The sequence below is a fragment of the Aulonocara sp. 'chitande type north' Nkhata Bay genome, linkage group LG11 (assembly GCF_057382095.1).
Source record: "Aulonocara sp. 'chitande type north' Nkhata Bay isolate Kocher_YH1m ecotype deep benthic linkage group LG11, A_spYH_male_GT1.1, whole genome shotgun sequence".
Classification (NCBI taxonomy): Eukaryota; Metazoa; Chordata; class Actinopteri; order Cichliformes; family Cichlidae; genus Aulonocara; species Aulonocara sp. 'chitande type north' Nkhata Bay.
In genome coordinates, this window is record NC_141354.1 from 32561449 (window position 1) to 32579238 (window position 17790).

General features: G+C 41.1%; 1 protein-coding gene across 6 annotated transcripts in view; it reads right to left on the reverse strand.

Moving 5' to 3' along the window:
* Positions 1–17790, reverse strand: part of hormad1 (HORMA domain containing 1) — a 33332-nt gene that overhangs the window by 2636 nt on the left and 12906 nt on the right. Inside the window, exon 16 of one of the 6 annotated variants that reach the window (XM_086312213.1) lies at positions 14970–15437. The exons of the other annotated variants lie outside the window; for them this stretch is intronic. Within the exon in view, the coding sequence (XP_086168339.1) occupies positions 15430–15437 (8 nt within the window). The 3' untranslated portion in view covers positions 14970–15429. Of the gene's footprint in view, positions 1–14969; positions 15438–17790 lie in introns of those variants that run through there. 6 annotated transcript variants of the gene reach the window in all.

Here is a 17790-nt window from a genome sequence, read left to right on the forward strand (position 1 = left end):
GAAGTTAGCCACATACAGTCATAACAATGCTGAAAAAGTCTCATATTTCTGTCTTATGCCTAATGAGTTCTGATGAAAAAAATGCATTTCTATCCACCTGATTTATCTGATTTATTCAAGCTTCAAATCTTTTGATCACAGATAATAAGCGTATTTCCATTTTAGGCATTTAGCTGATGCTCTGAGAGTCACTTTCCTCACAATGAGAGCGGCAGCAGGATCAGCAACACTGCAGCCAAAACATTTACATTTCAGCCATTTAGCTGATGCCCTCAGAAGGACTTGGGAAAAGAAACGGTGGATGCCCAACTTCCCCATTACAATACAGGCAATAAATATACCGAAGGATGCTCTGTTTGAGTATTAACTGCAGCTCTTATCAAAGGAAGGCCTGCTTTATAGATACGGTGGGTGGGGAAAGACTTTTTAATCTAAATCCAATGCTGAGCCTTTTTAGATTGCAACCGTTTAGCTGAAGTTTCATTAAAGACACATATGACTGCAGTCCTCCATCGCCAATAAAACAAACATGCAATAGCAGGAAGGTCAGGGGGTCAAAGGACATTGTCCTGACCTTAAAATGACCATGCATGCAGCAGAAAATAAACAGAATCAGTCAAAGGAACAGAAGCGGCTGATTTTCTGTTGCACTGATTAAGGACGGTGTGAGAGAGAGAGACAGCTTCTCCCGAGCAGATGAATTTCCAGCATCTGGCTTGTCAAGATTCATAAATTCATATTTTATTAGGAAAAAAAAATGTCTGCAGATATGGACGTGCTATGAATGCTGGACACGACGGCCTGCAAACATCCACCACACTGATCTGTAGGAGAAAAATACAGCAACGTTTTTGTTTTCATCCTGCAACTTACACTCCCTTCTCAAATCTTCTGGTTAATCACCGAGTAAACGTGATCACTTATGGGTAAATCATAATGGATGAAGCGCACGCGCAGGGTTGCAGTTTTGAATGAGATATTGACGCTCTCTTTGCAGCCGTGAAAAAGAAAAAAATAAGCACCCAAATTGACGATTTTATGCAGCCTGTTTCAGGGAAAAGGAATTTATTCTGAAGAATTAAACGACAAAAAGCAGCATCCTTCTCATTCTGGTGACTTAAGTCATGAGATTTTGCCTGTTCAGTTGCAAACATAGACATTAATATATATTTCATATATTCATGCATCCTTAAAAATCTCTTGTTGATGATGAGGTGGAAGATTCAAGGTTTCATTCTCATATTAGATTAGTTTGTTTTCATCTCATCTACACACCCATGCGTCATTTAATCACGCAAGCGCACATACACGCGCGCGCGCGATAATGGCTGGTATATGTGGCATCTACAATCTTGAGTGTTGCGTGGGTGTGTAAACACTTCAGCTCGCAGCACGCATACGCTACACAATGAACACAAAACACAAGTTGATTTTCAAGTTATTTATTGTCATATGTAAGAAAACTTACAGAACAGTTAATATTCCCCCATGTCTTATTTTGAAAGAAAAATATACAGTGGACAAGTTTTCATCTTTTTTGTGACAAAAAACAACTTCATAAACACGCGTACTGGAAACAAAGTTCATCAGGGATATTACAAAAAAAAGCTTCAGGTGTGAAAAGCTCAGTTTTCATACCTGAAGTTTCCATCAGTAATGTTGGTTTTGTTCATCACATTCACACATATACATTCATCAAGTCTAACTTTCTCACTCATTTCACCGCCCCCCGTTACCTGTCACTTCTATTTTGCTTGACAATGACAATGTGCCATGAAGGGTTTGCTATAAACGTCGCACATTTATTTACAACTAGTTTATATATGATCCAAACTAAAACCATGTGAGACAAATATGTGGGAGTGGGGGATTTTCTATGTGATGGAAATCATTAGAAAAGGGCGACCGTGAAAAAACAAATATCACCTGTTCCTCTGCAAGACACGCAAATATGGCTTTCACGAGACGATTAAAAAAATCACAACTACAGTTGTTAATAAAGTAATAAATTCCTTATGCTGCCAAAGATGGTTTTTATTATTAGATACCTGGCATTATTTACCAGCGGAAATATTTAAAAAGAAAAATAATAATAATAATGGTTTTTCCATATGTAGACAAAAAACTATCTATTAAATTGACTTCAGAAATTTTGGTAGCACTGTTATTTGATTTTTTTGTGTCAGATAGAAGTTTTAAAGCAGACATTTAAAACTTATTAATCAAACTTTGACGTTTTTGTGCCGACTGAGACTTAGTTTTAATGCTCTTGTCATGCACATCTTTAGACTGACTTTGTAAAGAGTTAACAAATGTAATTAAAGCAACAACTTTCCTTATATTATTTTCTAAAAATGTTTATTATTTAACCGGTTTTTACTAAGGTGCCTGACAATGTTTGTATTTTTTAAAGCACATAATAACTAAGTTATAACTTGAAAACTAGAAAAGACAAAGGGAAAAAATTAATAAATAAAATGTAACAATTTGCGTCTGCAAAATAAACAAACAAAAACATTTAATTTTGACATCACACGAGCTCAGTGAAATTTACCCTGTTATAATTTACAAATAAAACTTTCACTAGTGAATAATAATATTTTATCACTTTGACAGTGCGCTGTTTTTCTCTTCCTTTGCCCCTGTTGTTGCCTTTTCTCCCCTTTCCCATCCCTAACTGATCGATAGAATCAATTATTACCACGAGACCTGGCGTTACACAGATCACAATGTGAATAATCAATAACTAAATAAGTATGGCTAGATGAGACCTGAATGGGAAGAAAATGAACAAAATATACCTGATGATAATAATGGTAGAAATGAGCACAGATGTAACCACCATATTGACTCAACACATTTAGCTGGTTATCAGACAAGCTGAATGAATGACGCACTCATTAACCTGCAAGACTGATTCTGCGCAACATACATGTGGCTCATTATGAAGTTAAAAATGATTTCAGCATTTGATCTGTTCACCAATATGAGAAAATGTGATCAATATGATGCTGGGTGATCCTTTTATGGCCTTTTCACATACGCTGTTTTAAGGGGGGTTGAAACAAACAAGAATAAGCTGCAGGCAAATATGTTTTCATGATGCAGGCCTACAATTTATCAGTGTATGGCCTGATAAAAAAAACACACACACACACACACAAACACACACACTGTTAACTGAATATGAACACTCGATTTCACACTAAATATTACAGCAAAATGAATAAAGCCTAATATTATACTATATTATTTATAATAGATATTTATTCTCACACCATATTCAGCGGTGGTTAAGTTAGCCTACAGCTCAAAACAGATGCCTCACGCTATAGAAATATGTTTAACAAAAAAAAACCCTAAATAAATAAATAAAAATCTATTTTTTCGACACAGAGTGGAGTCCACCTGGCCCCATCCTCCATCAGGTCGAAAATGTAAAATAGCCTACTGGAGCTGCTGCTGGAAAGTTTGAGCAAGTGAATGAATGATAATCACATTATTTTCGTCTATTATTTGCAGGTTTAGTTGCAGTAATGATCGTGTACGCCGTGATGTGCAACTTGACTTCGCAGCGTGAATAATGTTATTATCGATCATATCTGGATTAATGCAAATTCACTCGTTTAATTCACTGAGTTCGCCTCCTGTGCTCACGAGCCAATAATGCACTACAGAAAAGAAAAAAATCTACAAAACTTGCAAAAAGCAAAGAAAACATGAGGAGAAATTAAATGATTTCATTTGTTATATTTTCCCTTCGAACAGCATATCAAGGTGTTTAAAACATCTCTCGGACTTTTTATAATTTTTTTTTATTTATGGGAAGATAAAAGCTTTTATTTTGTGAAGTTGTAAGGGATAAGGTGTAGGTGTGTGCGTGTGTTTGTGTGTGTGTGTGAGCGCACATCAGTTAATATCGATCCGTGCATTTTAAACAGCCTCCTATTTGCCCTACAACTATTTTTCATATAAAATGCAAATATGTCCCTCTGTAATTGGCTCTGCATTCTTTATGTAAATGAAATTATCTGCTGGCCCCCGTCCGCGAGGGGAGAAAAGAAAAAGTGTTTATGCAAAATGGAGCTCAAGGGGGTGCAAAGGTCGATAAGTTGCAACTTGTCTGAGTTTATCCCCCCCCCCCCCCCCCCTTCTCTGTGCATGTGTCTATTTCTGAGTCAGTGCTCATTACAAGTTCGTAAAAGTTAAACAATTAGCGCTTTCCAATGTTAGTCGGGGAGCAGTGGAAGTAAACGAAGCCCTGCACTCAGACGTTTTCACCAAGTTTTGAAAAATGATTTAAATTTGGTGCTTTAACTGTGCAGGTCGGTCAGAAATTATGTTTTCATGTTCATCACCTTATACTGAGACAAATATGTTAAATTGTAACTGTGTCTACAATTTTTTTTTGTCTAAGCTTTAATTGCATATAGGTGTTGTTGCTGAAAGTGCAGGGGTTTAGTAATAATTAATCCAATTTATTTTTCTGGGGCTTGAGTGTTAAGTGGAGGCCAATAAGATGCCACATGAATGTACATGAATATCATTTGCAAAATTAATCAAACCCACTCACACTTACCCCCCCCCCCCCCCCCCCCCCCAAAAAAAAAAGGAAAAAAGAAGAAAAAAATAACATTTGTAGGGGGAAAGGACTGTGAAGGTCATTTTCAACCCTTTTCCCTTCCAATAAAAAATAAAATAATATACTTTAGTAATTAGGCAACCAAATAATGTTAAAAAAAAAGAGTTTGGTCTCAGTCAGTGGATTTGTTTTGTTGTCATTTTCCACTTGTTTTCTGATTGGAGATCAGATTAATGCCAGGGCCGAGAGACACATACTTTGAGTGAATTTTAAAAAGATTCCACACAAAGATCACGCATGCTAAAGAAAAACAAGACGCAAGAACAACACATGGCCTAATGTATAATACACACATGCATTTCTGGGCCTGGATTGTTAGCACTGCAAGCTGCAGGTATACATTCACAGCAACACTGCACAAAATACACATTACCGAAAATGTCACCATATTACTGTATGCGGCAAACAGCCTGAGCTATTTTTCTAAATGAGACAACATGCACATGTCCATTTCTAATGAGAGTCGGCTCCCTGGTGAAACACTGAAACCCACGTTCTTCTCTTACATGCAAAATTACTGAGAAACAAGCAGACACACCAACTCAAATGCCTCCACACAAACATACACATAAACAAGTTTGCATCCTGTTTTTCATCCCTCCCTCTCTTCCTCCATCTTGCCCTTCACACCTTCTGGTCCCTATCGGAATAAAACACGCCCTTTCTCAGGCAACCTTGGTGTGCATCTTAAGAAATCCCTTGTTGCATGCTGCTTAACATGGTCACTAACAGATAAAAAATACCTTTTAAAAAGCATCTACATATTGATCACATAAAAACTCGCAGCTATTTTCGGCTGCGGTAATGCATGCGTTTGCCAAGGCCTGTCAGTCTCTAAGGGTGTGTGAGTGTGTGTCTACGCTAGCTTTCAGGTGTGTGTGTATAAGCTTGTGAGAGTGTGTGTGGGTGTAAAAGTGTGTGTCTACCAGCTGAAAACTGTGTGTCAGCCTATCCAGCCAGTGTAACTTGGTGGGGGATCAAAGGCAGCAGGGTTTCTCTCTTTTTCCTGGTTTTTCCAGTCAGGTTCCCCCCCACCACCACCACCCCCCTCCCTTTTACTTCCACCCCCTCACCACTGCCACCACCTCCTCCTCTTCCTCACCCTCCTCCTCTTCTCTTGCATCCGCTCTTCGCTTCCCTCTCTCCTCCTCTTCCCAATTATTCCCTGATTTTCCTTCCCTGCTCGGCTGTTAAATCCACTCTGCATCCTTTTCTTTTCCCCGGCATCGGCTGCTGCTTCCTCTCCGTCCATCCGAGCTGAGGGAAGGAGTGCGTGTGTGTGTGCAGCCTCATCTGCCTCTCTTTCACTCCCTCTCCCTCTCTCTCTCTCTTCTCTCTTTAATCAGCATGTTAATAAGAAAGGTAACTAATCAATACATTCAATGGCCTGGCTTGGCGATTGATACGATCTCCATCCACCTCCCCCTCGCTCTGTGCTGCTAAACACACACGCACACATACGGATCAACACGCACACACGGACACACAACTGCAGGACTCTCTTGGGTGCAGAGGCCCTTAATGGTAATTTATTCAAGTCATTTTATTTAGAAGGCACATTAATAAACAGCAAAGCCTGACCTAAAATTATGTCAAAACTCTTCTCATGTGTGAGTAATCAGATGTTAGGACGTACACTGATAGTGATTCGAGTGCAGCTGACAAAGAAGTTAAAGAAATGCTCAAATACCTTTGATGCAGGACTTTTTTTTGTAGAATCATTTGGTTGTTAAGAGTGAGGCCTTTTGCTAGTCTCAGAGTCACATTAGTGATTGTGACAGATAAATTCAGGTTAGAGGGTCAGCTCAAAGCAGTGACTTTTAGAGTCATAGCCCTTTTGCCTGATCCTTAAACAAACTAACTCAGACAGTAAAGTTGAGCTGCACTGCTATAAACACACATAACATGCACTCAGCCGCACCCCAAGCCCCACACTCGGTGCTATCAAACACTATTCTTCCACCTGTAAATTAACTCTTCAGACATATGCTTTTGGAGCGTACAGAGTGATGGTGGATGAGAAAATGGTCATGCATATCATAATTTTTTTAAAGGCTGGTTATACATGCACCAAGCAAAGTTGTTCTTTTAATAAGAAAAAGCCCTGATCACGTATCAGCAATTTGGAGGTAAAGTCAAAAGACCTGTTATGTCAATCAATTCTGAAAGAGCAGCTGTTCTGATTTTTCACCATGAAACCTGGCATGAACTCCCAAATACACGCCATACAAACATGCATCGTCATTTTAAAATCAGTACAAGCATTCTGATCAAGTTGACTAAACTGAAAGCAATTCAATCGTTACATTAAAGTTACAGTGATCTACATGACAAAACACGAGAGTGTGTAACTTTCTCCTGATGAAAGGGGAAAAAAATGCTTTGGAAAACATTCACAGCTGTAGGCAGGTGGACTGAACTGTAGGACTGAATGCTTCTCAAAGACGAGATTGGAATAGAAAAAAAAGGTTTTAGGCAGATAATTTAAAACATTTAGCTTGTATTGAACTTTTCATGCTTTTCACTTATTACAGTTTTTGAGTTTTGAAGCTTTAAGGTACCAATCTCTCCTAATAAATGGCTGCCTTTATATCCAGCACTGTACTTTTGCTCTGTTCCATTTGTTCTCATCTTTAACTCTGTCTCCAGCCACCAAGCCCTAAATTCTCCCATTTAAAAAAAAGCCAGTTGCCAGTTGCTGTTAAAGGTATGTGGATATTTGGCCAGGGAGGTCCATGCATCCCTTTAGGGCACAAGATAGTTTGAAATCACAAGGGAAGGGAATATTTAAGAGCTGAATACTCACACAGCTTAGGGCTGCAAACAGAGAAACATCTCGCCTTATACCAAAGCAAACATCCACTTCTATCTCCCTGTCTCTCTCCCCAATATTATTAATAGATAGCAGGAAGGAAAATACACAAGCGCGCACACAAAGACACATAAGTCCTCCCTCCTCAGGATATGGAACTCCAACAGACATGAAAAAACTCAGGCTCCTTCTGAGGAGGACATTAGAGGCATGGCACAGGATGAAGGGAAATCCTTCATACAGGAACAACACAGGCAACTGCAAGAATGCAAGGTGGCCTTTCAGGGCTGACTGAATGGGTTTCTCCCCATGACCCTCACCCCGACACACACACAAGTACACACACAAACCTCCCACCCCCTTCTGTGCTGCTTTTTTGCCTTCTGGTAACTTCTGTCTCAGTGCAAAGCTTACAGTGTGAGGTAGATCCTTTTACATTTGTCTCCCAGTTTATCCCCCCACCCCTCCACCCCCCGTGCTTCTTCTTTTCCTCCTCCTCCTCCTCCTACTTCTGCTTCTTCTCTTTTACCTCCATATCATTTTTCACTCGCGCAGTGGAACAATCGATATGTAGAAAAGCGTTACGGTATCATGTATCATTGTGGAATATGTGATATAGATTATGGTCAGTTCATGTTTACAGTATTTTTCTTTTGTACTGTTTGCCATTTGTGTGTAGCCTGCATTTGACGAAGATTTATAATGCTTTTAAATTGAAGCTTTCGCTGACTGATTATTTAAAACAGAAGACTATATAAGTAAAAACACATGTTCATGTAAGATGTCTTATCATAAACCACAGTTGGAATAAAAAGCTGTAAAACATTCTACTTGCACGCCTATAATCAGTCTGCAGAAAGGAAAAGCACTTTATATTATAAACTGCATTTAAGCCTACAACGACAATGGATAAAAAATTTCACTCCGGACAAAAGGAACTCTGTGCTGCATATTTATATTGGCAGAACCATGACAATAAATTTCTCGACCTCTTCTGCTTGTGAATTGTACATTTCAGTAAATTGCTTTGGCTCTGTAATGAGAACTGTGGTGTACCTTTACTGTGACTGCAAGAAGACAATAACCTCCATTTTCAAATTTAGGCAATATGTTTTAGACAATGACTATCTGAATAGCCCTTTGTTTTCCAAATCAATATTTTCATATATGGTCAACGGCCGTTTTGAAATCACACGGGTGCCATAAATATTTTTCAGGGAATCTATTTTTGCAGAAGATGCTGTGACGTGAAACCTGAAACCTCATAAAAAACTGATCTAACAGCTGCTTTCCAATTGTACTCTGTTTTAATGTATGTCATAAACGTGCATATGGCAACGTGCGTGCAATGATACAGTACATGTTGACCGAGCATCGATCACAGCCGAGCACAACAAATATGCCACACAACAACACTGTGCTCTGATATTGTTTTTCTATATTTCTGCTTTGCCCGAGTTTCGCTGCAAGCTGAGGTCCAATTTCATTGCATTATCTGCATGTCCGGAGTGTCCCAGAGGGGCTGCAGAATGACCAGTGGCCCCACTGACCCTCAGAGCTGCTGTCACCCTTCATCACCCTGCTCTCCATCTTGGATGGTGTGGTCACCTAGCAACCGGGGCCAGAGTTCGCTGCTCATGGACCAGAGGCTATTGGGAAATCAATCGATACGCCTCAGCCCAACCTAGAGAGCTGCCTGCCTGCCTGGCTGGCTGGCTGTCCCCCCTCCTCCCCATACCTTCCCTCCTCACAATCTTCCTCCCTCTCTCCCTTGTTATGGCCAAATGAAGACGATGCAGTTCTCACTTTTCCACACCTCAGTGTACGTGGATATCCTGTTACAGGATAAGAAATGCCTCTGCTTGCCAGGGGCTTGCAGGTCCCGAGGCTGATGTATCTGTCCTGTCAACTGGCCTCCATTTCCACCAATGTTTGGATTGAGAGGCGGAGAGACAGCAATTAATCAAATTTCAGAGGAGCATTTCTCTCCTTTCATGGTATTGGCCGTGAAGAAGTGCTGACCAAAGATTACATTGGTGCACAGTTGCAGCTCACCCCACTCCGCCACCACATTTATGAATTTCTTTCAGCACATTGTGGCACTTTGGTGTTTCTGAGAGCAATAACTCCACCACTCCAATACTCCCTTGGCTCATCTTTTGGATCATTTCCACATGGGTCTATGTGAATCTAATTAGAAGCCTATCAGACATGAACACAAAGATCACTTTCATTAGCAGAACAATGATAAATGTTAAAGGGATTACAAGGTCCCCACTAAAATCAAAAAATGTGATTTTTTTAAGCTCATAAAAACATCTAGAAGGTCAGATCTGTTTAGCAGGACTTCTATTTATGATGGAGTTTCCTCACTGAAATCTTTACAATCAGACTGGGGTCAGCAACCTTTGATCCCCTCTGACCACGTTGGGAGGATGGGGAAAATTCGATCACCTTAAACAGTTCGAAGACAGGGGGCTCTGGGAGAAGGAGAAGACGATGAAAAGATGGGGGAGGACAGAGCTTGGAAGCAGAAGACAGAAGGGGTGGAGACAAAGAAGGAGGGGTCAGGTTAGAAATGACAAGAAACCGGTGCTCATCTGCTGCTCTCTGATCAGAGTCATCAAACTGAGCAGCTTAGCTAAAAGAGAATCCGGTGGTCCATCTGGGGTCCTGTGTGACACCTCCCGTTTCTCAAAGATATCTGAACTATAGTTATCTTTACTAATTTTGACAATGTAAACTCATGAATGTCGCATCAAATGAAAGAATAATTAATTTCAAAACGTAGAATGGTTGGAGCTATTTTGATGCGAAGTTTTGCTGCTTTTTGTTCGTTTCTATTGGGATGAAAAACAAAATTTTTGGAAACGATTTGCTAGACAATGCAAGTTATTTGTGGTGTCTGGAAATGTGTGATACTGATATAACTCATATCTGAAATTCCTTTGTTAAGAAAATCAGAAAAATATATTGAAAAACAAGTAACACTTCAAGCAGTAAATAATCTGTTTGCATTTATTCGCAAAGACTAAAGTTCTTGGAAGTGCAAACATTCAACCCTATTGCATTAAAAAGTAGTTCTGCACACTTAATACTAAACAACAACAGGCAGCTGCAGTGCTCCCTCCCACCTCACTCCGGATTAGGCTGACAGATTTCTTGACTTTTGTTGTTGTCCATCTCTGCAACTAAGAAGATGATTCTACCTCTGTTGTGGGGTTTGCCAGATCCCCAGATGGTCATCCAGCACGTGGCTGGAGGTGGACTGTGAAATGACCCCCCCAGCTGGACACTGTGGCCAGGTCACTGATCTCTTAGCTGCCCCTGACCCCCCTCCTCTTCCTTTTTTTTGGGGCCAGCTGCCATCGCCACAGTCCTAGCCTAATGGTGTTGGATCACCTCCCCTCTGAAAACCCCCCACATCACCGGCTAGCCAGGCCACAGGGAGTGTCCAGATGCCCTCTTACCCTCCCCTCCCTGAATACACTGGACACAGGAGAGTCAGGGGGGTGGGGAAGAGTGTAAAAGGGTGGGCTGGTCTGAGCCTCCCCCCTCAGTAAAAGACAGCAAAAAGGGGAGATGAGAGCAATAGCCACAAGGATGATGACCACATAGGCATGACATTGACACGGACGAAAGAAAAGAACCTTTTAACCATAAAAGTGGAATAGTCGCCTCTGGAAATTGGAGGCGACAGTAAATGCATTTGTGAGTGCCAGGGTGTCTCACTCATTGTCCCTATTACATGTCTCATGGAGGGCAGAGGAGAAGAGGGGGGACAGGCTGAAACTAGACTGGGAAAGGGAGGGGTGATGCTTAAAAGCATTCTCAGTGACATACGCACACATGCAGTCAGACTAGAATACTGTTCAGTTGTTTGCAACTAATGCGCTGCTGCTTCCAGATACTGGTACAGTTGGATGACTTGGCACGGGCTCACCCGGCGCAGAGGGAGGTACGCCTCTGCTGGGTCGGAGTCTGGCTGCCTACTGAGAGAGGGGGCTTCTGGGTTTGCTTGCCTGGAGTAATGTCGATAAATCAATAGGACACACGTCACTGCAAGCCCAGAGAAGCCACATGAAACTGTCATTGATCGGCATAAGGTGGAGTGTGTGGGGGAAGAGGGGTAAGGCAAGGGGGAGGGATGGATAGTGTTGGGATGGGAGGGGTGAAGCTGTGGGGGAAGGAGGATCCAAACATTTGGAGCCCAAGGGTCATCTATTTCCCCTTTACTCCCACTTCCTCTACCCCTAACAATGAAGGCTAGCGCATGGATGGGGTGTCAAAGGTCAGCTCAGTAGCCAGTGGTCCCTGAACAACAGTGTTGAGCCACGTGCCTGTCAATAGTTCGCTGTCACAGCTCACAAAACACAGAATGCCTCTGGTGCTAGAGGACAACCGCTGTGTTGTCCACAGCAGTGCTGCCTTCTACACACCAGCATGCTGTGCTCACGCTCGAGTTTCTCTATGCTGTCATTCAAGCAAATCCGCAGCAGTTTGTGATTTGTCATTCATGACTTCTCCCTCAATGAAAATACCAGAATACACTTGTAAAACAGGGCAGTCTTCAAAGAAATGCATGAGCCGTATGCATTTCATACAACACTCTCAGGAACCACTATCTCCTCCTATGCAGCAATGTCAGCAACCGCAACAGCCAGAAACAGGAGCACTGAGCGTAGCAAGAAGCCACAGCTGATTGCCTTCCCTCCCACTCTGTCTCTTGCTCTCTCCTTCTCAATCCTGCATTTTCAGCAGTAGTTGCAATTGGCGATCAATACAGTATATGATCGACACGGGCCCTAGATCATGATATCTATTCCCTTCTCTAAGGGCTAACCCATCTCAGCGCCATAGCTCTGGAGCCTGTGGTTCAATCGGGGTTAGAAGTTCAGTGCCTGCGATGGTCAGAAAGACAGAGACTCAGTGATCGCCTGGGTGTCAAGTTCTCCTGACAGTCTGTCTGGCTCAGCCTGCTGGGTTTTGATCTGAAGAAAGCTCGGGCTAACCTTGGCCACAGCACCACTCCCACCCTCCTGCCTGTCTTCACTTCTCAGTCCTTTTCAGTATCTACCACGCCATAATTCTCTGCTGTTGCGTCTACAGTTGCTCATGGCGAGCTAATGACCACCACATTGATCATGCCTGCTCGACCTCCAAATTGGGGTCAACAACAAAAGAGGCCAAGTCTCCAGTGTCAGGAAACAATTGCCATTTTCAAACTGTCATTTGTACGTCTTCTTCTGAAAATAACACAGAACAAGGAACCTGGATTTGTACCCAACATGCCGCAACCTACTTTGCCTTCGAGCGTCCTTCAACCCCCATAAGGAGGGTCACCTAAATCTCCACAGAACCACTATCCTCACTGCCATTTTTCACCACTGATTTCCAGCAAGCTTTTAACCTTTATGTAATTTTTTTAATTGTGAAAGTTGACACCAGACAGGAGCCCCTTGTCACCTTTGCATTCGTTTTTCTGACATTTTCATTATCACGATAGGTATAGGAAATAGACAGGTGCAAAATGCATGGCAACCCTCTGTCCTTGCTCGACCGGTTGCCATGGAAACGGCTGATAGAGTAGGTTATCGATCGCTGTGTCCAGTCCCCCTACGTTCCCCCACCCCCTGTACCGACTTTTTTTCTGCAGTGATGGGCGTGGATCAATAGCCTGTATATTGTATGGTTTTCTCACCATTCGCCCTCCATAATAGCAAAAAACCCCCAAAAAAAACAGCATAGAGAGAGAGAGAGAGGCAGAATTGTAAAAATGTAAGCGATCATATTTAATAGGAAAGATGAGTTGAAAAAAAAATCAAATCAAGAGAAAAATGCCTGGAGTCTGATGAAATGTAAATACTGTGGAGCTGTATTTGTATTAAGGAAACTGAAAATTCCTACCAAAACAAATAAGCAAGCAAACAAGAAAGACAGAAAGTTGTAGAAAACCTCAACATTCCTCCTGTCCTTCTGTCACAGTCACTTCAAATTCTACCTTTTACTTCTCTCTGGCAGACTATTTTCACATACGTGTCATGCTGCATTTACCCGCATGTTTTTTATTTCAATTTACTGAAATCTTTTTTCATTTAAATTAAGTTTTACTATCAACCATCAGAGAGGTCCAATTCATGTCTTTAAAAACGTGACGATGAATAGAGGAGCCTCTGCAGACCTGGGGGAGCTCGTTTAAATCTCGCCTGAGGGATCCCTCAAGCGAGGGGTCATGGTTGAAGTCATGGAGCAGTAAATTTAAAGGTGGGCACTCCTCAAGGTGTCTCTGTCGCCCCGAGGCACGGTCATCACAATTCCAAGAAAGGTGGAAATAAAAGTGCACTGAGAACACAAAGGCTTTTGGCACTTCTGGAGAAATTAGCCGGTCAGCTCACTGATGGTCAACCACCTTGGCTTAGCTACAAACAGCCCACACCCCCCCTTGGCCCACCCTTCTAAATGACATGATCCCATACATCACTCATCATTCAACTCACCATTTCTCAGTACAGTATTGATATTACACTGACAAATGAATGTGAAACAGGCAGTTTAGATGTAATGAGTTTAGGAAGAAATCTGAAAAGCAGGAGAGCAAAAGTGTAAAGGACATTGCATATATTTTTACTCCACCAGTCAAGTTCTCCTTTCATGCACCACTTCACCTCTCAAAGTTTCACATTTTATAGCCATATTTACAAAAAAAATTGAAGACTTAATACATGTGGATGAGGTTGAGCCTATATGGAGGGTCATATTGTCCATTTTTCTCCTTTCGAACCAAGTTGCACTTATATACAGTCTCTCCCCCTACACACATATGTCAATATGTTTGGTCTTCAGTGGTAGGAATGTGCCCTGAGGCTCCCATATAAAATTAGCAGACCATTCCCATGTTGGCTTCCTTTCATGCCCCCACTTGCAAAGCGGCCGACGCCACTGTATCAATAATTCAGCCACAATTTAGTTGTAGTTGGGCCACATGTTACGGGTCAGTTGTAATGGGTGCTATTGCTACCGGATGCCTGCTCCATCTGATGGGTTTTGCAGGAGGTTTGTGGCCAAATGGCCTGGGTGTCCTATCACTTTTTGACTAATATAGATCTCCATGTAAGTCTGCTGAATTTTGCCAAAAGCATTTCAGAATAATGTGCAATTGCAGGTCATGGTAATACTGTCAAATAAATAAGGTCTATTTTGTTCTTAAGGGTGCAGGGTAAGTTCAATAAACAAAAAAAAAGTATATTAAAATTACTACCTTTGTGTGCATTTATTGAAAACTTTTACCATTCTTTTACGCATGTTTTGTTTCCTGATCTGGTTTGCTACAGTTCATCTGGCACAATTAGAAACATATCAGAAAATATGTTAAATTTTGTTTAAAAAAAAAAAGAGCGCCTACAGCACCATTGTGCCTATACAACAATAAGGCGGCGTGCATGATCATGTTATATGGATCAATTCATTACCTCAATAATTAAAAACAAAAATCACGCAGCTTTATTGGTTTTTGTAGTAAAGAAAACAAAAAAAGCCCACAGATCAAATAGCTTTCTTCAACATAACATATCTTTAAATGTCTTTTCCCCACGCAGTGGAGAGTTAGCTATATGTGAGGTCATCAAGTTGACAACAAATTGACACTTCAGAACACAGCTCAGCCTAAACAACCACATGAGTGTTTTGAGGATTCATCCATCGAATCCACAGTGGCCTCAAACAAGTCTTGTGGGATCTGCTCCCCCGCATGCATCCCACCAACACTGCTGGATGTCTGCCCTCCAGTCTTAAGCCAGCCTTGGGGTGGTGGAGCTGCTAATCTCACACTATAGCTGAATTGGAAATCCGCATGTGTACGTCCATGTTGGACGGGAGGGAAGGGGCTGGGAGTGGAGAGAAGTGGCTGCCCTTGCACCTTGGTGAGATGAAAAGCTCTCAAAGCCTGGAGAGCAGGAAAACACTGGCAGGGCAAAAGTCAAACTCCTAAGGCCACAGAGAGAGAGAAGAAAAAATCCCAAACTTTTTCTTGTATCCTCTGGCAGATTGTGTGTGGTCAAACTGAGGGCTTAGTGTTAAAACTGAGTTATTGTATATGAAATGTGCATTCAGTGCCACAGAAAACTTCTGAGCAACTTGTGAAAAGCTGCCTGACAGCAGTGACCTGGTTTTGCATTTGGTATTTCACTGTACAGTGAGTTTGACAAGTACAATTTCAGAAATTTTTAGCACAATTTTATTTTATGTTTTTTGCACAAGGTATTGCATCATGTAGTACATTTTTTATTTAATTTTGATAAAAGTTATTGTGAAATGTACCAGAACAAACCTGCAATTATAATTAGGGCTTGAAATGAGATTATTCTTACTCAAACACATGACATTTGAGCACTACACAATATGTATGTGATGCAAGAAAGAGCAACATTTACCTCTTAAAATGCTTGACAAATACATATGTTGTTCTGAATAATGTGTGACACACAAAAGATTCTATTCTCATTGAAATAGCAGCTGTTTTGTTGGGTTTTTTGTTTTATTTATGTATTTTTTGTTTTGCTCCACTTGCTGATTTTAAGTGAACGGGTCTATTTTTCTGAAAAAGGTGAGCTCAGGTAAGGATACAAAATATAACCATATACAATACTATCTTTATGTTGCAAATGTGACACAGTGTGCTAACAAACAAAATTTATGCGACATTAACAAAGCATTTACAAGTCAGTGTTACCATAAAGTACATGAAGTTTCCTTATCTGTTTAACTAGTAATGAAAAAGGTTTTCTGTCCATCATTTTTTGTTTTCTTCTTTGTTTTTTAAACAAACATATTGACATATTGATAGACTACGAGAGACTATTGTTGATTGATTGCTTCTAGAATTTTTATTGAAAGAATATTTTAGATTCTGTTTTAATGTAGAGCATCCTCGCCTAAAATTGACATCTGCTTTTTTTGTCCTTATAGCTTGTTAACAGGTTAAAATGCTGACAGACTTACTTCAGAATTGTGTCTGGCTGATCTTTTAATCTAATTCAAAATTAAGATAAATTCATCAGATGCGGGGGAGATGCAAATAAGAATGCCCAAAGGAACTTTTAGTTTTTTACTTTAGTTCCTGTGAACATCTGGTGATCAGAGACCACACTGCTATCACTCCAGCTCTAAAAAAAAATGAACTCAATGTTCTATAGTGTTTTTATTCTGTGCTCATTTCACAAATGACTTCTACATTAATTAACTTGCTTAAAAATGTAAAATTCATGCCCCCAGCTGTGGCAATGTTGACCATAATAATTTCTTTGTCTGTTTTCTGAGTTTTTTCAGAAACTACAGTAAATTCAACCATTTAGAACGATCAATACAGACTCAGAGAAAAAAAAAATCCACTGCAGATGCCTGAACAGCCGATGCTAGAGGTTAAGTGTTCCTGAGTACACATCGGGGTATGTGTGCTAAAAAATAAATAAATAATTATATATATATATATATACATATATATGAGAGAAAAGCGTAAAGCGCAGAAGTGATCTATGTCCTTAAGCACCTTGGTGTGCTTTGCTGGCTCTCCTGATGAGCTGTCGCTGTAAGTGGGTAGAAAAACACCTCTAAGTGATGTGGGCCTTTAGTCACCTGACCATCACGAATGCCACTGTGGGCCCCTAGCTGGTCCAAGTCTGCATGGCACGGCAACATATTGCGTAGGTATAAGGCAGTCAGTAGTTATTCATCATCCATAATGTTAACGATTACAGCATGTCGATAACAAACCCAGGAGTTAAATGAGTTTGTGCACTCAGCTACGCCTGTGCCTCGGCAGTTCAAGGTCACTCCCTCCCGTCTCTGACAGGAGAGATGATTCCCGGGCCAAGCTGCAACCACACACATCTTGCCTCAAGGTCAAGTGTGCCACTATTTAGAACAAATAGATACATAAAACACTCAATCTTGTGTGTGTATAAGGTATGGGCCAGGACCTTGGGCCGGGATAAAGTTGGCCAGCAGCTCGTATATTTCGTCCTGTACTTGTATTTCAGCTTGACACTTTGTCACCCCACACCCCCTCCACTCACTTTAACGTTTTGAAGTCCCTCTTGTGTGACTGAACGCAAAAAGTTAGCATTGATTCTTGCTATGTTAGAGCTCACCAGAGTGCAATGTGGATGGATCTCGAGCATCTCGGGGTGACAAACTGTGTTTATCATTCAGTCCGTTGGCCAGCTGAATTTAGACTCTGCAGCCTCCTTTAAGCTGCTCGTTCAGACATACCATGACCAAAGCAGCTATTCACCTATGGATGGCTGAAAAAATAAAAACACAGAGGGCCTTTGTGTTTGAG